The sequence below is a fragment of the Mesoplodon bidens genome (assembly GCF_964165515.1).
Source record: "Mesoplodon bidens genome assembly, chromosome: 2".
NCBI lineage: Eukaryota > Metazoa > Chordata > Mammalia > Artiodactyla > Ziphiidae > Mesoplodon > Mesoplodon bidens.
This window is the reverse complement of record NC_138177.1, coordinates 26,195,715-26,221,091: the sequence shown is the minus strand read 5'-3', so window position 1 is coordinate 26,221,091 and position 25,377 is coordinate 26,195,715. Positions and strand designations below refer to the sequence as shown.

Here is a 25,377-nt window from a genome sequence, read left to right as displayed (position 1 = left end):
CTTTTATAATTCATTACTGGTGTGGCGGTTAATTTTATGTGTCAACTTGGCTGGGCCACCAGCTGGACCAATAATCTTTGCTGAAAGACTATTGTGGATGTTTCTATGAAGGTGTGCTTTTGGATGAGATTACCACTGAATGTGGCAGACTCTGAGTAAAGCAGATTATCCTCCCTAATGTTAGGTGAGGCTCACCCAATCAGCTGAAGGTCTTAAAAAAAACAAAGACTGACCTCTATGAGAAAGAATTCTACCAGCAGACTGCCTTTAGACTCCAACTATACTACTTCCTTAAATTTCCAGCCTGCCAGCCTACCCTGCAGATTTTAGACTTACAAAGCCTCCACCGTTGTGTGAGTCATTTCCTTAAAATATCTATCTATCTATCTATCTATCTATCTATCTATCTATCTATCTATGTACCTATCTATCTATCCATCCATCGATCCATTTATCCTGCTGCTTCTGGTTCTGTGGAGAATTCTGACTAATACAGATTTTGGTACCAAGAATGGTTCTAGAAGAAGAGAATCTTAAGGATGAGTTTTCTGAATTGGTTCTGGGGTTTCTGGAATTGGCTCTCCACTCTGATGAGACTTAAAGACACTAATGACTATTTCCAGTAGTAAAGAGAGCACTGATAGCCATGGCACAATGTGGCCACAGAGATATGCAAAGCATCACCGGTGAATACTCCTAATCAAACACTTACAAAAGGCAAGGTTCTGGATGACCATGTATATAACACCTTTGAACATTTTTGTCAAATTAATGAGGATAATGATATTGGTTAATTGCTCCTAAAGTCACTAGACAAAGTGGGGAAAGGATGAGCTCAAGGATTCAAATTCCCAGTTCAAGTGCTCATAAATGACCAGAAAACTTCTATGTCTACCCTGAAAGGGACCCTTATCTCCTACAGCCACAGGGCTGAGACTGCTAAAAATCAAATCCAGAATTTCATCCTGAGATTGGCTGAATTAACAAAGCAATTTGAATCCCCAACTTCACAGGTGTCTACTGTTAAAGTGAGGGCACTGACTGAGGAGTGGGGACCCTGTGGGAAGACCCTGATAAAGCTGGGGACATTGAACCCCGAAATATCAGTCTTCTCTGCCAGTAGAAGCAGACCCCAGCCTGAGATTAACCCTGCTTGGCTGGAGGAAACCTTAATGGCCTCCCCTGAGGCAGCTGCCTTGAAAGACACTGCTGATTGTCTCGACCACCCATCCCACTCTTTGATTCTTTGATTATCACTAGACTCAAGTCATAGAAGGTCCCTACAGGTACAAAGTGTGACCCATGAGGAGATGCACTACACTCCAAAACAACTACTTGATTTTTCTAATTCACACAGACAGAAATCAGGGAGTATGTGTGGAATGGATACTAAGCATGTGGGATAATGGTGGAAGGAACATCGAGTTGAATCAGGCCAAATAGATCGATAAGAGCCCATTAAATAGATATTCTGCATTTAATGCCGCAACTCAGGGCTTTAGAAAGAGCTCTAACAGTTTGTTTTGGTTCTTTGGCTAAAACATGGACCAAAAGTGGCCCACAGTAAATGAACTTGGAATGCCAGACCCTCCTTGGCTTAATGTAGAGGAAAGGAATTTTTTTTTAATTAATTACTTTATTTATTTATTTTGGCTGCATTGGGTCTTTGTTGCTGCGTGCAGGCTTTCTCTAGTTGTGGCGAGCGGGGGCTACTCTTCATTGCACTGCGTGGGCTTTCATCGCGGTGGCTTCTCTTGTTGTGGAGCACGGGCTCTAGGCATGCAGGCGTCAGTAGTTGTGGCACGTGGCGTCAGTAGTTGTGGCTTGCGGGCCCTAGAGCACAGGCTCAGTAGATGTGGTGCACGGGCTTAGCTGCTCCACGGCATGAGGGATCTTCCCAGACCAGGGCTCAAGCCCATGTCCCCTGCACTGGCAGGCGAATTCCCAACTACTGCGCCACCAGGGAAGTCCCTAGGGGAAGGGATTTAATGAAGGTTCAGGGAGATTGGAAAGTTAGAGTAGATTTGTCATTTAAGACACCGTCATCCACCCTGGGAAGGTCCAGAAGACGTGCCTGTCAGCATAACTATGAGAAATAAATTTGTGACAGGAGCCCCAGCATCTTTGAAGAGCCCTGGGACCACTCTTCTCTGTAAGCCAGAACTTACAGAGGGAATTGTTAACACTGATGTGATGCTTCCTAAATGCAATGGAAGGAACTGGATCCTGGAGTGTCAGGGGAAGTGGCAGCATTCAGCTGTCAAGGGCAAAGGCAAGTATAGTTACCATAATGGACAACAGAGGGAAAGCAGCAACCAGAGTCGTCTGACCCACAGGGACATGCAACGTTGGTCAGCTGATCATAGTGCTCCTGGAAATGATACAGATGGGCAGCCAACTAAATTCTTACTTGGTCTATGTAAGCAGAGAAGTTCTAGGTCACGTGAACAAAAGTCTAACTTGAATCATACAAACAAAAAGTCACATCTCCTCCACCAATTCCCAGACGTGCGCCAGTTTACAGATCTAGAAAGAACCCCTTGAATAAAGAGGCCGAGTCCAAACTAGCATAAATTAAGAAAGGAGATTAAAGGTGATTAAGTGGCAAGCCATTAGCTTTATGTATTCGATGTGTTTCAGAAGGTAGACTTTTTCAGATTCCAGAAAATTAATACAATGCATATACTATATATTATATAACAGCCCCAGCCGGGTACAGGGCAGCATCCCATAAACAAACACATGAGTATTTCTGTACTGAAACATATAATTAGTCTTACCAAGTGGATCACGATTGAAAATAGTCTCTCATTAGTTCAGGTCAAATTTTGCAGCCAAAAGAGTTTGTACTGGGACTTCCCTGGTGACACGGTGTTTAAGAATCCGCCTGCCGATGCAGGGGATACAGGTTCGAGCCCCGGTCCGGGAAGATCCCACATGCCACGGAGCAGCTAAGCCCACTCGCCGCAACTAGAAAAAGCCTGTGTGCAGCAACGAAGACCCAATGCAGCCAAAAATAAATAAATTTTAAAAAAAAGAGTTTGTATCGAACTTAGGAAAAAACTTTCAGTTTCAGAGCTTTTGGGATTTTGGAATTGCTGGTAAGAGACTGTGGACCTATAATTTGAAATGAGAATGAGAAACTGCCCCTCAGCATTTTCTGTTCTGAAATCCATTTACAAATCAGCATCACCTCTGCTTATTATTGAAATATTTTCTAATTTCTCTCGTGTATAAAGTTCAGCAAGCCTTACTGGGGTTCTTCTATACTTGCAGTCCCGGGGGTTGGGGGTGGGGGTGGGGGAGGGAGGAATTAAATTCCAAACAGCTGAAAGAGATCAAGACCGAAAGTCCCTACTAGTTAAGAGACAAGGGCTGGAACTTCTGCTCAAGGTAGGCAGCAAGGCAGCAGGGCTACAGAACCTCTTCCAATGGGGTGGAGGGGCCAGGGAAAGGCGCCTGTGAGAAGCCTCTGGCTTGAACACCCTGAGCCTGTCTGGACATCCTGTAGGGCAAGCCTGCCAGGAGTCTAACTGCAGAAGGATCTGCACAGCCTCCAGGGAGAACTCAGCCCGAGTGAAGCGGGAAGGTTCAGCGGCTTGTCAACACGTAGTGCCTCCTGATGAAGGGCAAGGGACCTTTCTGAGCCTTGTATGGTGTCAGACACTTGGATAAATGGATTCATGCTGTGTCCTCGCCAGAGGGAGCAGTATCAGAGTGAGAAACTGCAAGAACCACACCCTTAACAATCCCTGAAGAGCAGTCAGAGCAGGACTTTGCATCATCAGTGAGGAGGGCTTCAACACGCAGCCTCACCCCTCTAGGGTGGAGCCAGCAGCATCAAGGCATGGGGTTCTCAGCACAAACATGACCACAGAGACGAGGACACCGGTGGATGCCCTGGGACAGTTAAAAGACTCTTTGCAAACCTTTAAGACATCCTGGAAGCCGCCAAAAAAGTGGTTAGAAACTTTGAAAGAGAAATTCTATAATAATGCAGAGTGGTTGCAAATATATGCTTTGGAGGGTTGAGTCCCAACTCTACCATATGTTAGCTATGTGATTTTGCACAAGTTACACAACCTGTCTGATTCTTAGTCTCCTCATCTGTAAAATTAATAAAAATAATAATTATCACACAGAGTTGTAAGGAGATGAGATAATGGATATAAATTGAGGAGCAAAGGCCTGGCACATGGTACACACTCAATAAATGAGGGCAGAACAAAAGAAATAACATGAACCTAGCTTTACACCCAAACTTCTAAGTCATACCTGGCTGAAAAGAAAAAGATACACATAAAGATAAATAAATATATATATATATATATATATATATAATCTGTATCTATATCTAGACGGATAGATAAAAGGTGAATTAATTAATTCAAAACTTCTCCCTCACCACTCACTCACTTTCTCTCTGCCCTTCTTACCATTTAGGAGATTTCAAATATTTGCATTTTAACACATTTTTCTCTTAGGAAGCTGAGTCCTTTGCTTATGTTTCCTAGCAACACCCTTCAGAGGAAGGTAAATAGCAATTATGACCTGGATGTGAGTAACTGTAGGAAACTGTCTGGCACAGGGTCATGTAAGTTCTTACTGAAGCTTAGTCTACGATATAGCACCTTCATCTCTTAAAGTGTTATCTGGAAGAAGCACAGGAGTACGTTAAACTTACATAACTGCACACTGGGTTCTTTAATGTTTGGAGAGAAAAGAAGACATTTCTTAATTCTGATAAAAGCATTTTTAGAATGGTTTTAACTTGCACATAACGAACCCCCCAGATCCCAAAGTAGAATATCTGCGTCTCAGTATAGAAAATGTTCATTGCAAATTCATTGACATTTGCTCAGTTGGTTACAGCACAGTACTAACAAACTCAAGTCAGGGATTTCATTCTAAGGGGCAATCTTATCTATAATAATAAACAACTCAGGCTCAACAAAGACATACAGCATCTCTAAAGACATACAGCATCTCTAACGCCAATTAGTTAAACCTAAGAACTGGGTACAACGCATCACAGTTGTTAAAAAACTATTCAAGCCACAGGCCCTGACAGGAGATCAAAGGTATGACAAAGGATCACAATTTCTAAAGAGACTTTGAGTTTGGAAGGGAAAAAAAAAAGAAAAGAATAAATCACTGAAGAAGAATTTATCAATGAAATTATCCTTTTCATAAAGACCTAACGGGACCAAGGGAAAATTATAAGTGAATAAAAAATTACAGCAGCCCACATGCATTCAAAAAGATAATAAATAAATAAAGAGGTTTAAGGGCAAAGATATAAAGGTCCCAGGAGACAACTGCAATTTCTCAATTCAGGCACTACAAATGGTCACAAAGCCAACTGACCTCTGCCTTCTTAGCAGCCAAAATTCCAATGACTTTGGTCTAGACTCTAGGGCATTGCTAATGTCAAGCACTTGGCAAAGAGTGGAAAAGGAAGAAAGGACTATCACTCAAGATATACGAAGCCTTCATATCTCACCAGCCTTAGGGATCGAGACCCAGAGCCATCTGATACTTGAGGCCTCAGGCAATGCTTTTAGTTCTTCTAATAATTAAATTTCCTTTGATGGAAGCTAAAGACCAAACTAACCTATAATGAGTTCCATGTCAAAGCAAACCATTTATTCTCTTTTTTGAAATGACACCAATGGTCTCAGCAAGATTAAAATCTTTGCAAGGTTTAGGTACACGTGAGATGCATGTCCTACACAAAGAATCCAACTTCTCAGATAAAGGTACGATTCAATAAAAACACAACTGGGCTCCAGTTAAAAGATTCTAATCATCCAGGAGAAACGTGATTGTGGCTGCACTAAATCAGCCTCAGTGGTGATAGAAAGGAATGTGAGAAATCGTTAGCAGGTAGACCAGCATTAACTAGGTGGAGGGGAGGCAGCAGTATTTCTGAAAAACTGTGTATAGTATGTTTCTCCCAATTAAATCACATTTTAAACTCAGTAGGAAAGAGCAACCATTAATGAAATCCCACAATGGATCCTTTGTAAGTTAAAAAAACATCTATTTTGTAATGCCCGTAGTATTTCCTCTCCCTCTTTTCTTTTTTTTTTTTACTGCAACCTTTCACAATAGGTGAATAGCTTAAATGTGGTGACTGTCAGGAATTTAAACTGTCCTTTGGTATTCATTATTTTATTTGAATAGTCTGTCACCCCCCACTAGAATCTAGGCTCCCTGCGGCATCCAAGGTACCTAAAACAGTGCCTCGCACCCAGTAGGTGTTCATTTGGTTGAATAAGTGAATAAAGACTTTGTGAAAACACAAATTTGCATTTTATATACTTTTCACATATATCTCTCTTTCACTTAGTAGTGTCTTTATTTCTTTTTTTGGCAGCTTCTGAGCCTAGTGAATACCCTGGAGTTAGGGTAAAAATGAATGGTAGAATATTAAAAAAAAAAAAAAAAAAACTAAGTTTTTGTTTTATTATCTCAACTAGTAAATAAGAAGTAAAAGGCTGTGGGAAGTGGTAATTAGATTAGTGGCCTTTCAACTACAGGGGTAGTACTTGAAGTCTACATTTGGTCAACAAGCATCAAAACATATAAAAGTTTTATTGATAAAACACTTAGATACTATAACAAACATGATAAAACAATTTTGGTATATAATAAATAGTAATTCCAAAACTATAGTAGTGCTTAAAGTGGTTGAAGAATGTTAATTCATTCCATACATTTCTGAAGAAATATGAAATAGCACTCAAAGAGTGAAAATTATCAGATAATGTATAAAAATCACACTTGGAAAAAATATTCCTTCTTTCAACAAACATTTCTTGGATACCTACTATGTGCCAGGCTAAAAATACCTACTATGTGCCAGGCTAAATCCTAACTACGTCTGGCAAACTACTAACAAACTGTTATCAAGACACGCCTACGCCTCCTTGCCATTTCATAAATATTTATTAGTATCTATCATATCCACTACGCTAAGCACTAGGGATACCTCTATAAACAAGACCAACACTAACTCTGTCCTGGATTCTAGTGGAGGAGAAAAGAGAAGAACCACCAAATAGTGAGGAATTACAATAAGGACATAAAGGGCCAAGAAATGATAACAGGGGATCCCGCTGGATAGGGTGGTTGGAAAAGGCCTCTCTGAGGAAGTGACGTTTAAGCTAAGGCCTCACTGATGAAAAGGAGACAGCTCTGGGCAGTTTTGGGGAAAGAGCACACCAGGCAGCAGGAAAAGCAAGTGCAAAGGACCTGGGGTGGGAATGAGTGTCTAAGAGCAGAAAGATGGCAGCATGGCTTGAATATAGTGAGCAAGGGGCACAAGTTGAAGTCAGAGAGGCGGGCAGAAACCAGATCACATAGACAACTATAGGCCATGGGGAGAAGTTGGGATGTCATTCAGAGTGCAACAGGAAGCCATTAAGAATTTTAAACGAGAGAGCAACATGATCTGATTTGCATTTTTATAAAGTCATTCTTGCAGTTGTGTGAAGAATGGACTAAAAAGGAGGCAAGAGGGGAAAATGGGGAGACCAGCTGGGAGGCTATCACAGTATCACAGGCAAGAAATGACAGTGATTTCGACTAAAATGCTAGGAGTGGACCACAGATAGAAAAAAAGTGGGTGAGAGAAATAAAAAAAGAAGTGGTTGATTCCTAGAAGTATTCTGGAGATGGGAGAACCGATTGGATGTGGGGAGTGAAGGATAGAGCATTATCAAGGGCGGATCCTAGGTTTCTGGGTTGAGCAGTTAGATGGATGGTGGTGCCATTTACTGAAATGGGTGATGCAAATTACTGAGATTTATTCTTCATATACTGTGTGTTCATTCCTACCTAAGGGTTACCAAAGACATTCCAACTGCCACATTCAGTGAATCCTTGAAGTATACACTCTCTCTTCATCTGACAGTTAAAACGTCTTCCTTAAAACTTCACTCTCTCTCAGTTTCCAAGACACCACACTCTTCTGATTCTTCATTTACTCAACGAGCCTCCTTGTCAGGTTCTGTATACCCCAAGACTCTGTCCTTGGCCTTCCGCTATTTCCTTCAATACACTCTTCCTTGCTGACCTCATCCAAGCAATCCATAGCTTTAACTACTACCCGCATAAAGCCTCCCAGCTCTCTATTTCCTACCAGAACTTTCTCCTCACCTCTAAAACTATCTACCCAAATGTCCCATTTCTACTGAGACATATCAGCAGCATCTTAAACTCAACATATCCAAGAGTAATTTTACCGTCCTCTTCTTCCAACACTCCTTTCCCCTCATCCATAATCTTCATCTGTGAAAAGCCCTACTTTCCAAAACTATGCCCAGCTTTCCAAGGTCAAAACCTTAGGATCATCTTACACTCCGCTCTTTCAAGTCCACATCAAACTGATTTCCAAGCCCCACCAAATCTACTTTCTAACAAGCTCATGGATATGACCTCTCTTCCTATCCCACTGCTTTAATTCGGGTCTTCAATCCTCCTCCTCTGGATTGTTACAATAACCCTCTGGTTTCTTCTGCCTCACACCACTCTATCCCACACTTCACATCTCGATAGACACAGAAATCCTTCACAGGCTCCCCACAGCCCTTAGGATAAAATTCAGCCTTATGAATGGCAAACAAGGTCCTTTAGGAGTTAGTGCCTCTGGCTGGCTCTCCTGCCTCAACTCCCACCATCTCTCCTATACACACTCCCACCTCTCACGACACCGACCTACCAACAGGTTCATTCATGACTCTGCCTATACTGTTTCCTCCCAACACCTACTTAGCAGCCTGAACTTCGGTCTGAGATGATGACTCTCCTTAGTGCTCTCATAGCAAACCATTAATGAAAGACTTCTCATATTGTTTATCACACTCTGTTTCTCCCACTGAACTATAAATTATGTGAGGCCAGGGACTGTCCCTCCTAGAATACTTTTGGTGCTTAATACTTAAAAAATGCTCAGTAAATGTTTGCTGAATAACTGTATCTAGATCAAACTTGAGAAGACTTTCTGTCAAACATGAACTGCTATGTACAGTTATTCATGACAAGAAAAGGTAGCTTGAAAGAAGAAACACTCGACAGTTTTCTAAAATTAACCAATAACATCAGCTGCTGACTTTCACGTATCAGCATTCATCTTTCATCACGGAAGAGTTACGTATGTCCAAGGTGTGTATAGATGTAATTCTGAGGATCTTTTTGTATTAGTATCCATTAATATTCAGTTTTTCAGTTCTGCTATTTTCTAATACCTTGAGTTTAATTAAGATTACTCTGACTGCTTTTGTCCTCAGTAAAGATGGGTGTCTGCCTCTCATGCATAATAATTCTGTCTGAACACACAAGATTTCTGATACACCTTAGTTTTAAGCTATTTTCTACTTCTTCACTTAAAATATGAAGATTACCACCATCACCACCACCACCACCACCACCACCACCAAAACACCCCCATGCTTTTAACCCTTTTTTCCCCCTCAGTAGAGACATTTATACAGAATGGATTGTCTTATATATACAAAGTATACATTCATCTATCAACCTCCAGAGGGTGGGGGGACTTTTACGTTTATACTTTACAGCTCCTGGAATCATTCATTAAATGCTATTTTTCCTGGCTCCAAAGATTACATTAAGAACTTTTCCATGAAAGTAATTACTGAGTATACTCATGTTCAGATACTGTCATGCAACTGACATTTTGCAAAACAAAAGAAATGAACAAGTCTCCGTGGTTTTTTAGGAGTTGGCTCTCTTTATAACCATTACTTAACCACATTCTGAGACGGCAACAAGTACTCTGCTTTGAACAACACACACAAAAAAAGTCCTGTGGCAGACACCACTGCAGATGCCCGTAAAACAACTCATCCAATTCAATAAATCCAGCCTGAGGTTTACTTTATGTCTCACTCATTAAATCTGGCAAGGAAAAAAACGTGATTTTTTTTTAAAGAAAAATGAGCCTTTTAATGTCGTATGTCTTGTCAAACTACGGTGACTATGACTGTAATTATTATGGATTGGACCAAACTCTTTTAAGCCAGGTCACTCCAGTGGTATTCCCAGCTCTTTGCATCCTAACACAGAAGTAATGTAAATTTCTTCCTGGTGTCTGCAGACGACAGAGATGAGACAAATGAGACTCCGGGACCCTTCTATCTCAGAGGCTTAAAAAATGGGCTGGAGAGCACTGGAAATGGAACTCACAAGGTAAAACAAAACAGTCGCTTAAAAGGGAAACAATCAACAAAGGCCCTACAAATGAAAACCCTGCAACCTTCCGCCACCTCCCAAAGGTGGAGAACGCCAGAAGCCCGGGTTCCTGAACCGGAATCCCAAGCGGGCCTGGGCGACCCAGAGTCGCCCGGCGGAGACGGTGGGCGACTCAGCGAGGGCGCAATGCGGCCTCCCGCCGGGCCCGCTCCCCAGACAGCCCCCCAGGAATGAGCAAGGTAGGGAGTTCTCCCCGCCTCCTCCACACGCAGGGATCCAGGAAGAAGAAAGAGGCTCCGCGACTCTCCAGCCCGTCGCGGAGCCCGCCGGCTCCGTTCCCCGGGCCCCAGGGCGTGCAGGCCGCGCCCCCTCCCCACCTCGGCGCCCCGCGCGCGCAGGGCCCGCCACCTGGCCCCGCCGCCCCCGCCATCCCGGCTTTACTCACAGAGCCCGAGCGCCACAGCAAGCACCGACCACAGCCAGCGCCTGCGGTCTGGGGATGCAATCAGTGTTCCGGCCCCGGCGGGCGCTGCCATCGTCCTCCGGCCGCAGCCGCCGCGGCTCTGGGCCCCGGTCCCCACTGCGGTTAGCTCGGCTCCGGCCCGGGGGCTCCGGACTCGCCGCCGCCCGCGTCTGCTAGCACCTCCACGCCGAGATCCCCGCTCGCGGCCCCAGCCGCTGCCAGCCAGCCCTCCGCCCAGACCTCGGCCCCGCGCCGGCCCCAGCTCTCCGCTCATTGGCCTGCCCCGCGCACTTTGAAGGACTCGATTGGAAGGCACCCACTGTCCATCACTCCCTCTCTCCAGGCGGGGCCCCGCCTTTTCGGTCCCACCCAGGCTCCTTATGCCGGCGCTGGAGGTCCCCGGCTGTCCGAGGCGACCGCCGCCAAGCCCTCTGCCTGCCTGCCTGCCTGCCTGCGTGGCTGTCCGCTGGTCTGTCCTGGCCCGCCCGCCCCCGCTGCCAGTGTCTCCTCTGCCTCTCTAAGGGTCCAATCCTCCAGATCTATTCATTGTGTGTCTTCGCCTGTTTCAGCTTTTCCCGGTTTCTCTGAGCCTCACCTAAAGGAAAAGAAGCAGTTCGTTTACAAAATTAAAAAAAAAAAAAAAAAAGAGAAAAAAAGAACGAGGGCTACGATGAGGAGAGACTTCTGATTCAGTCGTTCAGATAGAACACATCTCTCCCCTTGCCCTGTCTCCAAGGCCTGTCCTTTGCCTGGATCAGATAATTTATGTGTGCATATTGAGAAATCTACTAGCTTAAAAAGAAGTCTCCATCTTGTCTGAATCTCCTCTTAGGAGACCCCTGTTTTGGCTTAAGAAGGGTTGGGAACGGGGAACTCTTTCCTACTACCTGGAGCACAAATGAATGGGGTTTTGTTTGTTTTGCTTTTGTCAACAAAATATCCCTCGATTTGTCAATAAAAATTGTCAAGTTCCCCACCCAGACTCTTTAGTGTTGTTCTGAGCCGGCTCCACTTGGCTACCTTGGCCCAGAGCGGTGTCTGCCACTTACTGATTGCCCAATAAATTCTGGAAAGTGTTTGGAAGAGTCCTTATGAGAACAGCCCACAAAAGGGAGAAACGGAAGGACAGGAGCACAAGAAAAATGAGGGGGAAGGAAGAAAAGGAAAAAATCCAGATGGGAGGCCAATAGTGTGAGAGAAGGAAACAAGTATTAGACAATTAGGATGAGAGTGGGAGAAGAGCATGGTGAGAGCACCCAAATGCAGCCCCTCATTTCAGGGTTTTGTCTCAAGTCAACCTTATGAACACCCTTCCTGATATTTTAGCTATTTTAGCCTGCTACCCTTATAGTTCAGCAAACTCATAATAATGACTTTAGCACTAGTGAGGGAAAACTAAAAAGAAAAAGACAGAACCATTTCACCCTATTTCTCTCTCAGCAAGATCCTCATGAAGTGTTTCTGGAATGTCATAGGTTGGAAAGAATACAAATGCATTAAGTGAGCAATTACTATGTGCTGTAGATGTAGAATACCTAGACTTTACTCTCAAGAAGCACAGAGTCTACCAGTCAGTGTAGCAAGCATGTACTGAACTAAATTTTTTTCAATGCTTGAAGAGAAGGTCGAACAAAGGAGAAACCACAAGGCCAACAGGGGCAGTGGTTCTCAAAGACACGTTACGTTAAACGTTTCTCCACTGACTGTGATGTACCTCAATACAGCTACCTCCCTCTTGTGAGAACCACTGGCCTGTGAGGTGTCTGGAAAAGATGCACAGAGGATGTAGCATTTGAGGTGGATTTTAAAGGCTGAATAAATTTTCACCAGACAGAAATAGGAAAAGCAAACTCAGAAACAAGAAAGCAGTATCAGGTGCAAGGGATAGTGGGTTAATCCTGTGTGGTTTGGAACTTCAGGGGGAGTGAGTAAAAGAGGGGAAAGAGAGAATGCTGGAAAAGTAGGCTGTGGTCATATTTTGAAGAGCCTGGAGTTGTCTTTATCGTATAGGCAGTGGGGAGTGATGAGAGGGAAGTGACAAGTTCAGATCTGTGTTTTAAAAGGATGACTCCTGCAACAGACAAGAGTGAAGAGAGCATGAGATAAGGTGTTGGCAGTGATGGTGGAGAGGAAGATGAGGACCGGAGAAACGTTTCACAAAAGGAATGACAAGACTGGGTATAAATTAGATGGGAAGTCTAATCAAAGAGAGATGTGACCTCCAATTTCTAGCCAGAGTGGTGAATGATGCTGCCAGTTAACTAAGACTAAAAACCCAGGAAGAGAACCTGGTCTGTGAGGAAAGCTAATGAGCTGGGCCTTGAACACAGCTGAAAGAGCTGAGAACACCCCGGTCAATCAGAAGGCAGTTAGATATCCAGGTCTGGAGCCCAAGGAAGCAACAGAAGGGCTACCGTGAAACCGGAGCCTGCTGGGGCAGCAAAGTGTTTCCATGATAAACAATATCAGACCATCAGTAGATACTTAATAAATATTTGTGGAATGAATAGAAGAACGAATGTTTATTGAATTAATCTAGAGAAGTTACAAAGAAAAACAACATCGTGAGGTTGTTTTAGCCATAGGCCTTGTATTGTAGTTTCTGATTCTTCTGTAGAGATAGTAAAAGGAAAACAAACAAACAAACAAAAGCTTTGGATTTTAATCACTATTGTGAGCCTGAAGGTCTCACTCAACAAACCTCCTCTTCAGATACCTCCTTCTTCCTCCTGGAAACTCCTCTTTTCAGCTCAATCAGTCCAGGCATACAGTCAGAATCAACTGAAGACTTTCCATCAGGTGAGAAAAGTCATTTTTAATGGGCTGCCTTGCCTCTGAAAAGAATGGGCTCCTTGGGGAGAATTTTCCCCACAGAGTCAGTAAGAAGGAAAATCATGTGCAGAGTCTTGTCTGATACTAGTTACCTGTGTGCAGATCCATTGGCCTCAAAGACTTCCCGCTCCACGCACTGCACAATAAATGCACTAATAAGGAGGGGGTTGCCTTGGGAACATCTCAGGACGTTAAGTCTTCTCTTAATAGAGATCAGATAAGGGGCACCCAGGAGCAACTCGTGATGGCAAATATGTATGGACAGAATTTTCTAGAGCTGGAATTAATGGGAGAAGTAGGAAGAGGGTGTCAGGCACCAAAATTTCCAACATCTCTGTGATTGTAGTAGAATTCTCTTCCACCCCCTGTATTCTCACTGGCATTCTCTCCCTCCTTGTTTTTTTAAGATCTGTTGCCAGAAGAAAATGGAATGCTGTGATCTGTGGGTGGTGATAGCAAGCCATTCCAGGATGACTGAGATTTGATGAATGTCAGATAGAGTCAAAGATGAATCCCAGGCCACACTGAGAAAGATTTACCTGGCGCTAAATCAGTTTCATTAACATTTCTACAGAGAGAATGTCTCAATCCAGGAAAGGGGTTGCATTTTTCTAGGAACTTTTTGAAAATCTGAAAATTCGAGTGTCCCTGGGCACCAAATTGGGGGAACACGGGTAATGGGGTCTTTAGGGTTCATTGTATAGAAGGATATGTCACCAGGCTGCTTCATTTACTGTGGCTGGAATAAAATGTTCTTCAAGGTCCTCTGTCTCCCTGTGCCTTGCTGCCACCTATGTACTACTTCTGCTTCACCCAAGAGGGGAGAATGTACACTGGAGAGAGAGCACAGACATTCCTCTCACCAGGATAGAGACATTTCTCACTGTGAGTTGGGCAATTGATATCCTGAGTTTCGTTACCGTCAGTTTCCTCTTCCTGTATCATGGTTGGGAGGGCAAATGTGATACTCTAGTGGCACCTGCAGAGTAAAAGACAAACGCTTTCAATCACTAGAGAGAAGTAGAAGAAAAAAAAAAGCCCTAAAATGATAATAACTGTAGTAAATTCAGCAGGAAAGGTAAGCATAGCGACAGACCTCTTGGTAACTGTAGAGATGGAGGTTTCCAGAAAACTGAAGTGGTTACATTATTTTACCTAATAGTTATATTTTGTAGTTTCCTCATTCTTGGGAGAAATAGAAATTTCTTAAGTGTCCAGGGCACATTTTTTTCCAGTTAGGTTCTGATGAATAAACTCTGCTGGCATCTAGAACTAACGAACATCTTAAAAGGTATTCTTATTCTCCTTGCCTTGGGCCCTAAGGAGGACTGAAGACTCAAGTTAGGACAGTTTCCAATAAAACAAAGGGTGGGGACTGAACGTTAGAGCTCCAGAACTGCAATTTACTCGTGTCAAACCATAAGAAGAAAGTTGACGACTCAGAGTCTGGCACATAGCGCTTCTAAATGTTTGTTGAACGAATGAGCAATCAGATGAATGAATAAACTGGAGAATGAATGTTATATAACATAAAATAAACAAATAGGCCTGTTCAGGATAGTCACCCTGTCTACTTGTAGTTTCCTATCTGGTTAGTTATTTGCTAAAGTTGCAATTCACAATTAGTGATTGTCCAAATACCAAAATTTGTATTTTTAAGGGATTTGGAACAAATTGGTGGCCATTCAGAAATTATTCACTGAGCACCAGTTTTGCCAGCATAAGCCTCAATACTAAGTATTTAATAATTCAAAATATAGTAAAGACGCCATGCGTTAAAGATATTGGGACAATTGGGCACCAATTATATAACAATTGGTTGTCAATTATATAGTAGAATTCAGTGTTGCTGTTAGTGTTGGTGTCTTGTCCTCTAATAAATAATGATTAGAGGAGACAAGACTGCAACCCAATTATATACCACATAAAATTGGTTTTAATATGTTAAAGGATCTTTTTCTGAGAAGGTCAGAGTTTGGGATTTATGGAAAAGAGAGGGAGAGACAGATTTTCCAGCTGAAGAAAACAGTTTGAGTAAAAACACAGTGATGGTAATTTGCAAGGCTGGAAAGGTGGTGCTTTGAACACTAGGATGAAAGGTGTAGGCAAGAAACGGACAATTTTACTATTATTGGAAAGAGCAACATCCTGAACGCAGCAAGGGAGAGAATCTGGAATCCGCCTGCCACAGGGATATTGCCACACACTCACTGAAATTTATCAGCCATGAATATAAATGGAATTATAAATATGCCACTGGTAGTGACACCGTTGTTTTCTTCTCTGTCACTGATTTTCAAAGATCAAGAGAGAAAAGAAAGAAAATCGAAAACACAAGAACGCGAAACAGCTGAAGGATATAAACATATTACCCAGATAACCACTTGGGGGCGCGGGACTAAGTAGTTCCTCCTTTTATGATGACGGGAAGAAATAAAATACGACGGCTCGTTGGTCTAGGGGTATGATTCTCGCTTAGGGTGCGAGAGGTCCCGGGTTCAAATCCCAGACGAGCCCTCTTTTTCCTTTCTTCATGAATTAATCGTTTCTAAAGAAATTAATTTTAGAATAGATCCATAAATGTAATAAATACATGTTGGTGGAAAATACAAAATTGAGACTTTTTGAACTTAGAGCACACTTTACGTTCAAATACCATTAAAAGACGTAACATGAAAACGTATAAAGTTTGCTAACCATGTAATACTTTGAAAACGCTTGTCCCCATTCCTGCCAGTTTCGGAGTCGAGCGCATGTGTTAGGAACTGAGTTCCGATCTCGGTTGCCTACAGGTGCGGTTTAAACTCGAGGAGGACAGCGCACCCCATCACCCTGGTCCCGCTAATCCACGGCGCCCCCTGCTCACGTTTGGAGTGTTCGAGGGGTGCCCAGGAGTCCGCATGAGGCGTGTCTCTTTTCCAAGTACGTGTGTTTTAAATGGTACAAGCATTTTCATACCTTGCCCTCAGACGTACAAAGACCACATATTGAACGAATTGATCTCATCCAATCCTTTACTTCCTAAAACGAAGACGATCAAGATTCGAGCTCAAGGGAGCGGACTAGTTTCATTTCAGCCTCTAAATGAGCCGTGTGAGAAAAAGAAACTGTTTTTTAAATTTTAGGCGTAGACAGAAAAAGCCTGGGCTCGTCCGGGATTTGAACCCGGGACCTCTCGCACCCGAAGCGAGAATCATACCCCTAGACCAACGAGCCGCTCTCCGCAAAAGCGCTCCCAGCGCCTCTCTTCAGCCTTACCTCGCCTCTGGCCGCACTGCCTGAGTGACCCCAGCCGGTGACCCTTCTTTTACTCCCCAGGTCTCTGGTGGAAAACCCTCCTCGCCACCCGAAGAAGCACCAGGAAGGGACGTGCACTTTGCCCAGCGGGGCCGATGGTATCATCCAGCGCCCGGGCTCTGCGCCTCGGCCTGCGGCCGTCCGCACTCGATCCGGGAAGCCGCCTCCCCAGAGCCAGGATGGCCCCTGCAGCGCGGTGGCTGCCGGGCGCTGGGAGCCCGAGCTAGGAGGGCGCGGGCAGGGCCCCTCGGACATACGGGACGCCGCCGGGTGCCCGCCGCCGTGTCTCCACGCCGCCAGTTTTGCTCCTTGCGGGGAGCTCCCGCCGCTCTCCACTCAGACCACCCTCAGAGCACCTGGCTGTGTGCCGCGTGCCCCACCCCCGTCCCCATCCCAATCCCCTGTGCTGCAGCGGGACGACGCTCGCGGGTGGGCGGGGCGGGAAACAGCGCGGAGGAGCGGGTGAGAGATGGGAAGGGATACACCTTATCCCTGGGAGAGAGTGATGGGGCGAAGAATTTGCAAAGCAGAGAGTATTAACAGCTAACTTATTTCGAACGTTCATTTTGAGATCCTGCACTCTTTTAGGCGTTTTACATGTACTGAACTGACTGCATATTTGTAACAATTTTCCCTTAGTTACTACTGTTATCCTCATTTTGCAGTAAGATAACAGGCCACACGGCGGCGAGGAAGTGGTAGCGCAGGCACAGGAACTACCGAGGTCATGGAAGGTGGGGTTAATAGCGAGGGCCGTGAAAGGGGCTGGGGAGCAAGGGGGCAGAGTTGGGTGCCTTGGTAGCTTAGAGGAGTGGAAAAGGCTGTGGTAGTGGGCAGGACCTTCGCTCTGGCGCCACCCCACCTCCATCACCTACTGTAATAGGGAAGAACAAATCTGACTCACTGGATCTGTTTCTTTTACTTTAACCTTTGTATTCTATTGCTTTTGTTACAAGTTAATTACTAAAGGGCTGTTGCCTGTAGCTTAAAGTACACATGATGGCCCATCTCTGGTAACCCTGCCTCCCATGCGTGAAAGTTAAGCTAAAACACATTTGTTTAAGCTCACAGGAAACATCCTGACCAGGCCCACCTGTGAATGGCTGCAAGAAAGAAGGAAGTAACGCATCCGTTCCAGAGTCTGGCCAGAGCCAGGAAATGTTTGCTATAACTTCTCTCCCTCTCTGTCTCTGTCTCTGTCTCTGTCTCTGTCTCTTTTTAAACTTTACCTCTTATATGTTCTGGTATAATGTTATAAGTCATAATTCTAGTTATTACTTTAAAATGTATATCTCAGAAATAAGTAAATTTCCTTGTCAATTGCATTATGATGAACTTTCATCAAATCTTTAACCGTGGTCATTTTTAAGTCTTTCCTCATTTACAGACAGTTCTGGGTGTACTCTGATGCTTTTGCAAATATATTCCTATAAAAGGGTTTCATCTTCAAGGAATTCATGGAAAAGATTCTGACAAGTACAGGTTTCTGGTAACTGACTATACTGCTGAACTGAATGAATACACATTTTCAGAATTCTAATGGAAAACTGATGAATTCATAAAAGTGCTAACAAAAGATCAAGATTTAAAAAAATTAATTACATGGGACTGAGTGAACTGATGAGGATGATTATAATTTTTGTGACTTTCTGTTTGAATAAAAAAAGAAAAAATCCCACAAGGACTCAGAGGCAAAAAATATACAAATCAATGTTCACTGCAAAGTAAAGGAGCTGTTACAGTGGAGGATTACTGGACTGAATGTCAATATTATGACATAGTATGATGTGTTTCGTGTTTGGTAATTGCAATCATTGTTGCTTTTGTTGTGGTCACCCATTTAAAAACAAAAACAAAAAACTTTACCTCCTCACTTCCCCCTCTTTGTTCTATAAAAGAAACAATCGTCCAAACCTGGGCAAGATGATTCTTTGGGACACGAGTCCACCATCTTTTCAGTCTGCTGGGTTTCCAAATAAAGTTGCTATTCCTTGCCTCAGCAACTCTCCTCTTGATTTGTTGCCCTGTGGAGGAGTGAGCAGTACCAGCTTGGACTCCTTAACACGACCCCTGCCACTTCTGCCGCATAGTTTGAGCCCATCCTAAAGCCCTTAACCCCAGTGGACCAGGAGTGCAGGGTCTTAAGCTAGTCTTGCCTGCTTTTGGCCTGCACTCCCCTCTCCCTCCCCAACACCCTTGAGTTGGTTGTTGGGTTTCAGAGGCTTCTCATTTCTGAAGCCCTCTTCCATCCTTAAGGTACCATGAATTTGGGGGTCACTGGAATACTTTCCTTCAAACCCTGGTCAGACTGTTCTCTGAGGGTCCAGGTGGTGTTTCTGTCCTCTCACCCTTTGACTGAAAGCTCTCCATTTGCACCAGCTTCTCTGCTCATCCCCTGATCCCTTCCTTCCTCCTGATGCCAGTGGGCTCTGGGGGTGCCACTGAATATAGAAAGTCAGGACCAGAGCTCACACCCTTGGGGAGTGTGACAGGGGAAATACAAGTGAAAACACTTCAAAACAAAGAGTTAAAGCTGGAAAACCTTTCTATAACCCATTCTGGCCATGTAGAGAGATCCCAGAGCCATGCTGCTCCCTGGAGTAGAAGGACATGTGTAGGGTGGGCCGCTTTGTCTAAGCCTTCCATTTGCTTTGATAGTATGTAAATTTTTTAAAATAAAATTATTTACTTATTTGGCTGCATTGGGTCTTCGTTTCTGTGTGCATTGTGGTGTGTGGGCTTCTCATTGTGGTGGCTTCTCTGTTGTGGAGCACAGGCTCTAGGCATGTGGGCTGCAGTAGTTGTGGCTCACGGGCTTAGGGCTCCAACCCGTGTCCCCCCAATCGGCAGGTGGATTCTTAACCACTGCACCACCAGGGAAGTCTCAGTATGTAAACATTTTATTGACACCCTCTTCCTGTCTGAGATCACTTTTCTTCTTCCTACTGAGCTAAGGTTTGAGAGCCCGATGTTGCTTTTTTTTTTTTTTTTGCGGTACGCGGGCCTCTCACCTGCGTGAGAAAACACGGCTCCTAAAACTATGTGTTTCCTTTTGCTTGGTAGAATGAAAAGAGAAACAGAATTAGAGGAGATGCAAAGCAGGCCCTTTTGCCCTTTCCTATCGCAGCTGCTTCCAGAGGTCGTCAAGCAGGCTGCTACTGTTGCTCCTGAGGGGCCAGGTTCAGCCGTGATGGTGAGTGCCTGGCACCACCCAGCACCCATGGGTTCCTTAGACAATCCAACACTAGCGACTAGTGTTTGAGGTCCTATTATTTTCTTGGAGCAGCAGGAATATCTGCCTCTTGGTAATACCATCCTTTGAGTACCAACCATATAATCATTCTAGAATCTTGCTTCTGAATTTTGGTTAAAGTGCAGTTCAGTACACTCATGATTTAAAACAGAAGCAGTTGATAAATGTAATAACTGGCATTACAGGTTTGCCTAAGTCATTTTTTTCACATTTTCATTTAAAACTACACCATCAAGGGTCTGGGTCATTACTGACAGGAGTGCCCAGTGGGGAATCCTAGCCTGTTTCGACCTCTTCCTTCTACATCCTGTTTCCTTCATAGCATCTCCCTGGCTGTGCCTAGGCGTTGCAGGTCCCATGGAGAGCCCAGAACTTTCCAGGAGGAGGAGGAGGAGAAATCCCTTTGCTCCTGTTTTTGAAGTGGGTGGCTCCCTTTGTGCTGTGAGGCATTTAACACATTCACCTCCTCTTCCTCTGCAGAGGATCAAAGAACCACAGTTTCCTGCCCCATTTGACCACAGTGGGGCCTCTCCCACAGCTCTCCTCGAATTTGAGGGCAGAACTGGAGTAATGGTTTTCTCAGCCTCCACAGCCACTCTGGTCAGGACATCACTGGGCTAAATGGGAGCCTGACTTACCCTAAGCAAGACGCGGAAGTCAGGAAAGTGTGTCAACTGTCCCTAGAGTTTCATGTACTTTGCTCTTCTTTTTCAACCCCTTCTGGGAAGGCTTTCTAGAACCAACTCAGCTCAAAATGTGATGACCGGACTTCCCTGGTGGCGCAGTGATTAAGAATCCACTTGCCAATGCAGGGCACACAAGGTTCGAGCCCTGGTCCGGGAAGATCCCACATGCCGCGGAGCAACTTAAGCCTGTGCGCCACAACTACTGAGCCTGCGCTCTAGAGTGTGACAGCCACAACTACTGAAGCCTGCATGCCTAGAGCCCGTGCTCCGCACCAAGAGAAGCCACCGCAATGAAAAGCCTGCGCACCGCACGAGGAGTAGCCCCCGCTCACCTCAACTAGAGACAGCCCGCGTGCAGCAACGAACACACAAAGCAGCCAAGAATAAAGACCTCCTTTCAAGTACCTCCCCTTAAGAAGAAGCCCTTCATTCCTCTAACTTACCTCAAGGAGACAACAGACCATGGGGAAAAAAAAGATGTGATGACAAAGGAGGCCTAAAATATTACCTCTCTCAGGATACACGTTTTGACTGGGAAGAAGACTAGAGCCAGCGGAATCAGTTGCTAACATTTCAGGCATCTGGTATCAGTGAGGGAGCTTTTGGGCAGTGATAAATGTTGAAAATAATCCTATTCCAGCTCTGAAATCAGTTTAATCATTCATTACTTACCAAATGTTTATTGAGCACCTATAATCCATGAGGCACTGGCACAATAAACTACACAGACAGACTTGACTCTCATGGAGCTCCAGGCTGGCTCTGGACACAGTAATACATTATTAAAATGAGACTGATTTTCTTTGGTGGCTTATGAAAGCAAATTGTTTTATCTGAGTAGCACTCAGATTTTGCTCAGAGCTCTATTGTTGTTGTTGTTTCTCCCACCCAGCGTCCTATCTTTTAGTAACAGCACTCTGATTTTACCTTGAGGCACCCTGTTGCTCCATTCACAGTCCTTGCAGATGAAATAGAATTAACTCACCTAGCTCCTAACTGCAAGAGAGTTACAGAGGGCCGGCCAATCTGACCTCTGCATCTCCTTGGTCATAATGATTGGCTCAGGTATAGATATATGATCCCCACCAAGCCTATAGGAAACCTTTGCAGGATTTGTTCCCACAGTTACTGGGAAAAAATAAGCTCTTCCCATTGGGTTTGCAGGCTGGGAAGAGCCTGCCTGAGAATATGGCCAACACAGAGGAAAGCAGAGACCAATAACAGAGAAATATTTCTGACATTGCTTAAGTGATTGTATTCAGGTCTGCCCATGGATTGCCAAAACATATTACTCAGTGTATAGAAGGAGGGAGGGAGAGACAGACAGACAGACAGAGAAAGAGAGAGAGGGGGAGATTCATAGATATAGCTGTTTTGCATCAGCCTGTTTGAGTTGGGTTCTTTTCATTAGCAACTGAAGGTCCTCATTCATTCAACTGCATTGAAGTTTTACATTCCCAAGAGTCCTGAATCAAAAGATGATGATGAACTGGTTGTCTGTTCACTCCTCTTTTTTTTTTTTTTTTGCGGTATGCGGGCCTCTTACTGTTGTGGCCTCTCCCGTTGCGGAGCACAGGCTCCGGACGCGCAGGCTCAGCGGCCATGGCTCATGGGCCCAGCCGCTCCGCGGCATGTGGGATCTTCCTGGACCGGGGCACGAACCCATGTCCCCTGCAACGGCAGGCGGACTCTCAACCACTGCGCCACCGGGGAAGCCCTGTCCACTCCTTTAGTCCCTTATCTGACATTTTCTGGAGTGACTAGTCAGCTGGTCACAGGCCAAAACTGGTCTGGCAAACAGGGTCCTGTTGAGGGTGCCCTCAGTGAGGAGAGTGGAGCTCTGAGGGCCCTGAGCTCCTCATATGGTCATATCTGGTTACCCAGTTCCACATGCAGCCCCCTTTTCAATATTGGCATATTCCTTCAAAGCATTCAAGTTTTCTTCTTGCTCCCTCTCTGGAAAAAGGAAGGACACAGTTTAAAATTCAAGCTAGATTACAAAGGTAGTGGAAGAATGATTCTGCTTCTTCTCTTCAGCCTTGTAGCTGTGAAGAATCAGTGTTTTCCTTCAAGCCTATTAAGGAATCCTGATGAAAGTCTTCCTGGCCTGGCGATGACTCTGTGCCACCTAAGACACAAATGGATTTCTTCAAACCCCAGTGTGAAATCCCAGTCTCAACCATGGCGTTGAAACACTGAATCATGGTCACTTCGAGAAAGGAGAGCATTAAACAGTCAGGTGGCAGCGCCCGCAGGGAATGGGTCCTGCCTTCGCTTCATTGAATTCCCCACCAAGAACCCCATCACTAATAACAATGCCTGCGGTGGGGCCTTTGTGTTCTCACAAAATAGATCAAATAATGTGACTAATAGGGAACTGGGGAGATGTTTGGACACCGTCAGACATGCTCCTTCAGTGTCACATTCTTATTTTTTATCGCTCCTTCTTCATCTGCTACTGTAAGGTATGGACCCTCCAGAAGAAAAATAGAGTTTTATTTTTACGTCTACATCCCATCTGTCCCATTCCTTTTTCTAGTAAGAGAAGTGGCAGATTTCCCCTTTTCATTGCACAGTCATGCTCACATTCTCAAAACTCTTGCCCAGATATGTGCATGAGTATATAAACAACCCAAAGACATATATAAATAAATCCATGTATTGTTTAGGGGGTACACTTCTCTGTCAATAGACAGATAGATGATAGATTAGATAGATGATAGATATTATACGGATCTCAAAATAACTGACACACATATCTCCCAAACTCTGCTAAAATACAAAGCTTATTATGGTATCAGTCTTCACTAGATTACAAGGTTTAGAAGCTGCATTTGATATAAAAATAGTTTCTGAAAAAATATATATCCCAAAATAAACTGAGGTACCAGCAGTGAGATAAGGCCTTTTAGTCTGGGAAACTACTTTCTGAAGTCAGAGTAGAGTGTGGTCTAAGAGACCTCCAGAAAAATGACTGTTCCAACTACCAAATCAGCATGTTGAGATACTGAAATACTCAAATCTGAATCAGGGCCAACCCTTAAGATTAAACATTTATTTGGATGAGCATCTTTCAGCAGGAGTGTGGGAAGAGGGGAGAGGATATGTCAAGGAAGGGGTAGTCAGGCCCCCCGTCTCCCCGGCGAAGCCTCATGCACTCTCCGAACAGACCGATAAAGCAAGAGCTACCCAGGAGGAACAGAGAGAAGACCCACCCCCCCCCCCTGAGTCGGGGAGGAGAGCCTGGGTTTCCATTCAAGTCAGGGAAGCCAGGAAGGATGTTCTCATTATGTAGCTTGCACATGACGATGCTCAAAGCACTTCCCAGGAGATATCTAATCCACGCTCGAGGCTCCCCCTCTGGAAGCACAAACTTCATCCTCCCAGTATAAACCAGAGGGCAGGCATCGTCCAGGTGTCACTGCTCTGCTTTCAGGATGAGGAAATGCAGCACAGAGACATCCTGCCTCTCCAAAGGAGTTGCTGCCTGCCTCTGCCTGCTCTCCCCCTGGCAGAAGCAGGTGAGCTGAGCTGGTCGCCTCCCAGTGTATCACCAGCTAGAGAATTACCTGACAGAAAAGCTCCTGTTGCTGGAACAGACACATATTTTTCAATGTTTCAATAATTATCTCTTCTCGTCCAATGTTTTCAAAATTGGTTGGCCAGATTTGGACCAAGCTGAAAGGTTGTCTCAGGGTCTCCATACAATTTAAGGTCTTCTGTAACTTACAGGATTTATATTTCCAGTGATACTACTTTGTTTCTAGCTACTTGAAATGAGTTTTTACTTACACTTGAGAATCATGAAAACTTAAGAACAATAAAAAGGCTATCACCTTACACAAACACAATCTGATTAGGTAGATCCCAGTCCAGTTCTGAGGTCAGCTATAGGGTTAGGTGGGTGTGGACAGTATATGGGCCCCACAGTTTGACCAGTATCCCTGGGGAGTTGTCACCATAGTAAATTGTTTTAAATACTTTTTTTTTAAACCAAGTCCATCAAGTGACACAACTTTTATCAAGTTGATAAAAGTCTGCTGCCCTCAGATCCAATCTCTGTCTACGATGGTGCGGAGGTCGGGAAATTTCACCCTGTGTCCTCAGGCTGACTCCAGACCCTCAGCCCATCGTGTTTCTGCGATGGCTTCCTTTGCTGCCGCTACAATCATTGCTGCTACTTCAAGGACACGGCTCCAGCAGCTTCATCACTAGGCACAAAGAGATCTTCTTCACATTTTAGTGTCCTGGACAGGGGTATTATCCTGTGAGCAGAGGAGGAAGGAATAAATTAGGAGGAAAGTAGGAAATCTGGACACTCAGCCTGTCTCCTTGGGGATGCTATGTCGGGTAATAGTGGTAATAGTGATAATAATGCTATGGGCCTGACATAGTTTTTCACGTGCATCAACTCATTTATTCCTCACGAAAGCAATATGAGTTTGGTAGTTCTATTAGCTCTGTTTTATAGGTGGGGTAATTAAGGCACAGAGAGGTCAAGTGACTTCCCCTAGGTCACACAGCTAGTAAGTGGTGGAGTCAGGATTTAAACCCCGGGACCGGAGCTTGAGCCCTCAACGAGGACACTGCCTATTCCTTGATGCATGGCTTCCCATGTCCTCCTTGCCCTA

General features: G+C 44.5%; 2 protein-coding genes across 4 annotated transcripts in view; both read right to left on the bottom strand.

The window, feature by feature from the left end:
• Positions 1–10,932, bottom strand: part of MPZL1 (myelin protein zero like 1) — a 61,457-nt gene extending 50,525 nt beyond the window's left edge. The window contains exon 1 of the mRNA XM_081225042.1: positions 10,661–10,932. Within this exon, the coding sequence (XP_081081168.1) occupies positions 10,661–10,751 (91 nt within the window). The 5' untranslated portion in view covers positions 10,752–10,932. The remainder of the gene's footprint in view (positions 1–10,660) is intronic.
• A 12,455-nt stretch (positions 10,933–23,387) lies between these two features.
• The window catches only part of RCSD1 (RCSD domain containing 1), a 67,460-nt gene continuing 65,470 nt past the window's right edge, over positions 23,388–25,377 (bottom strand). For 2 of the 3 annotated variants that reach the window (XR_014015112.1, XM_081225037.1), the window contains one exon: positions 23,388–25,011. Coding sequence is in view for 1 of the 3 variants with exons in the window: in XM_081225037.1 (XP_081081163.1) it covers positions 24,979–25,011 (33 nt within the window). In the remaining 2 variants the exon portion in view is untranslated. The remainder of the gene's footprint in view (positions 25,012–25,377) is intronic. The other variant, XR_014015113.1, reaches the window with a different exon arrangement.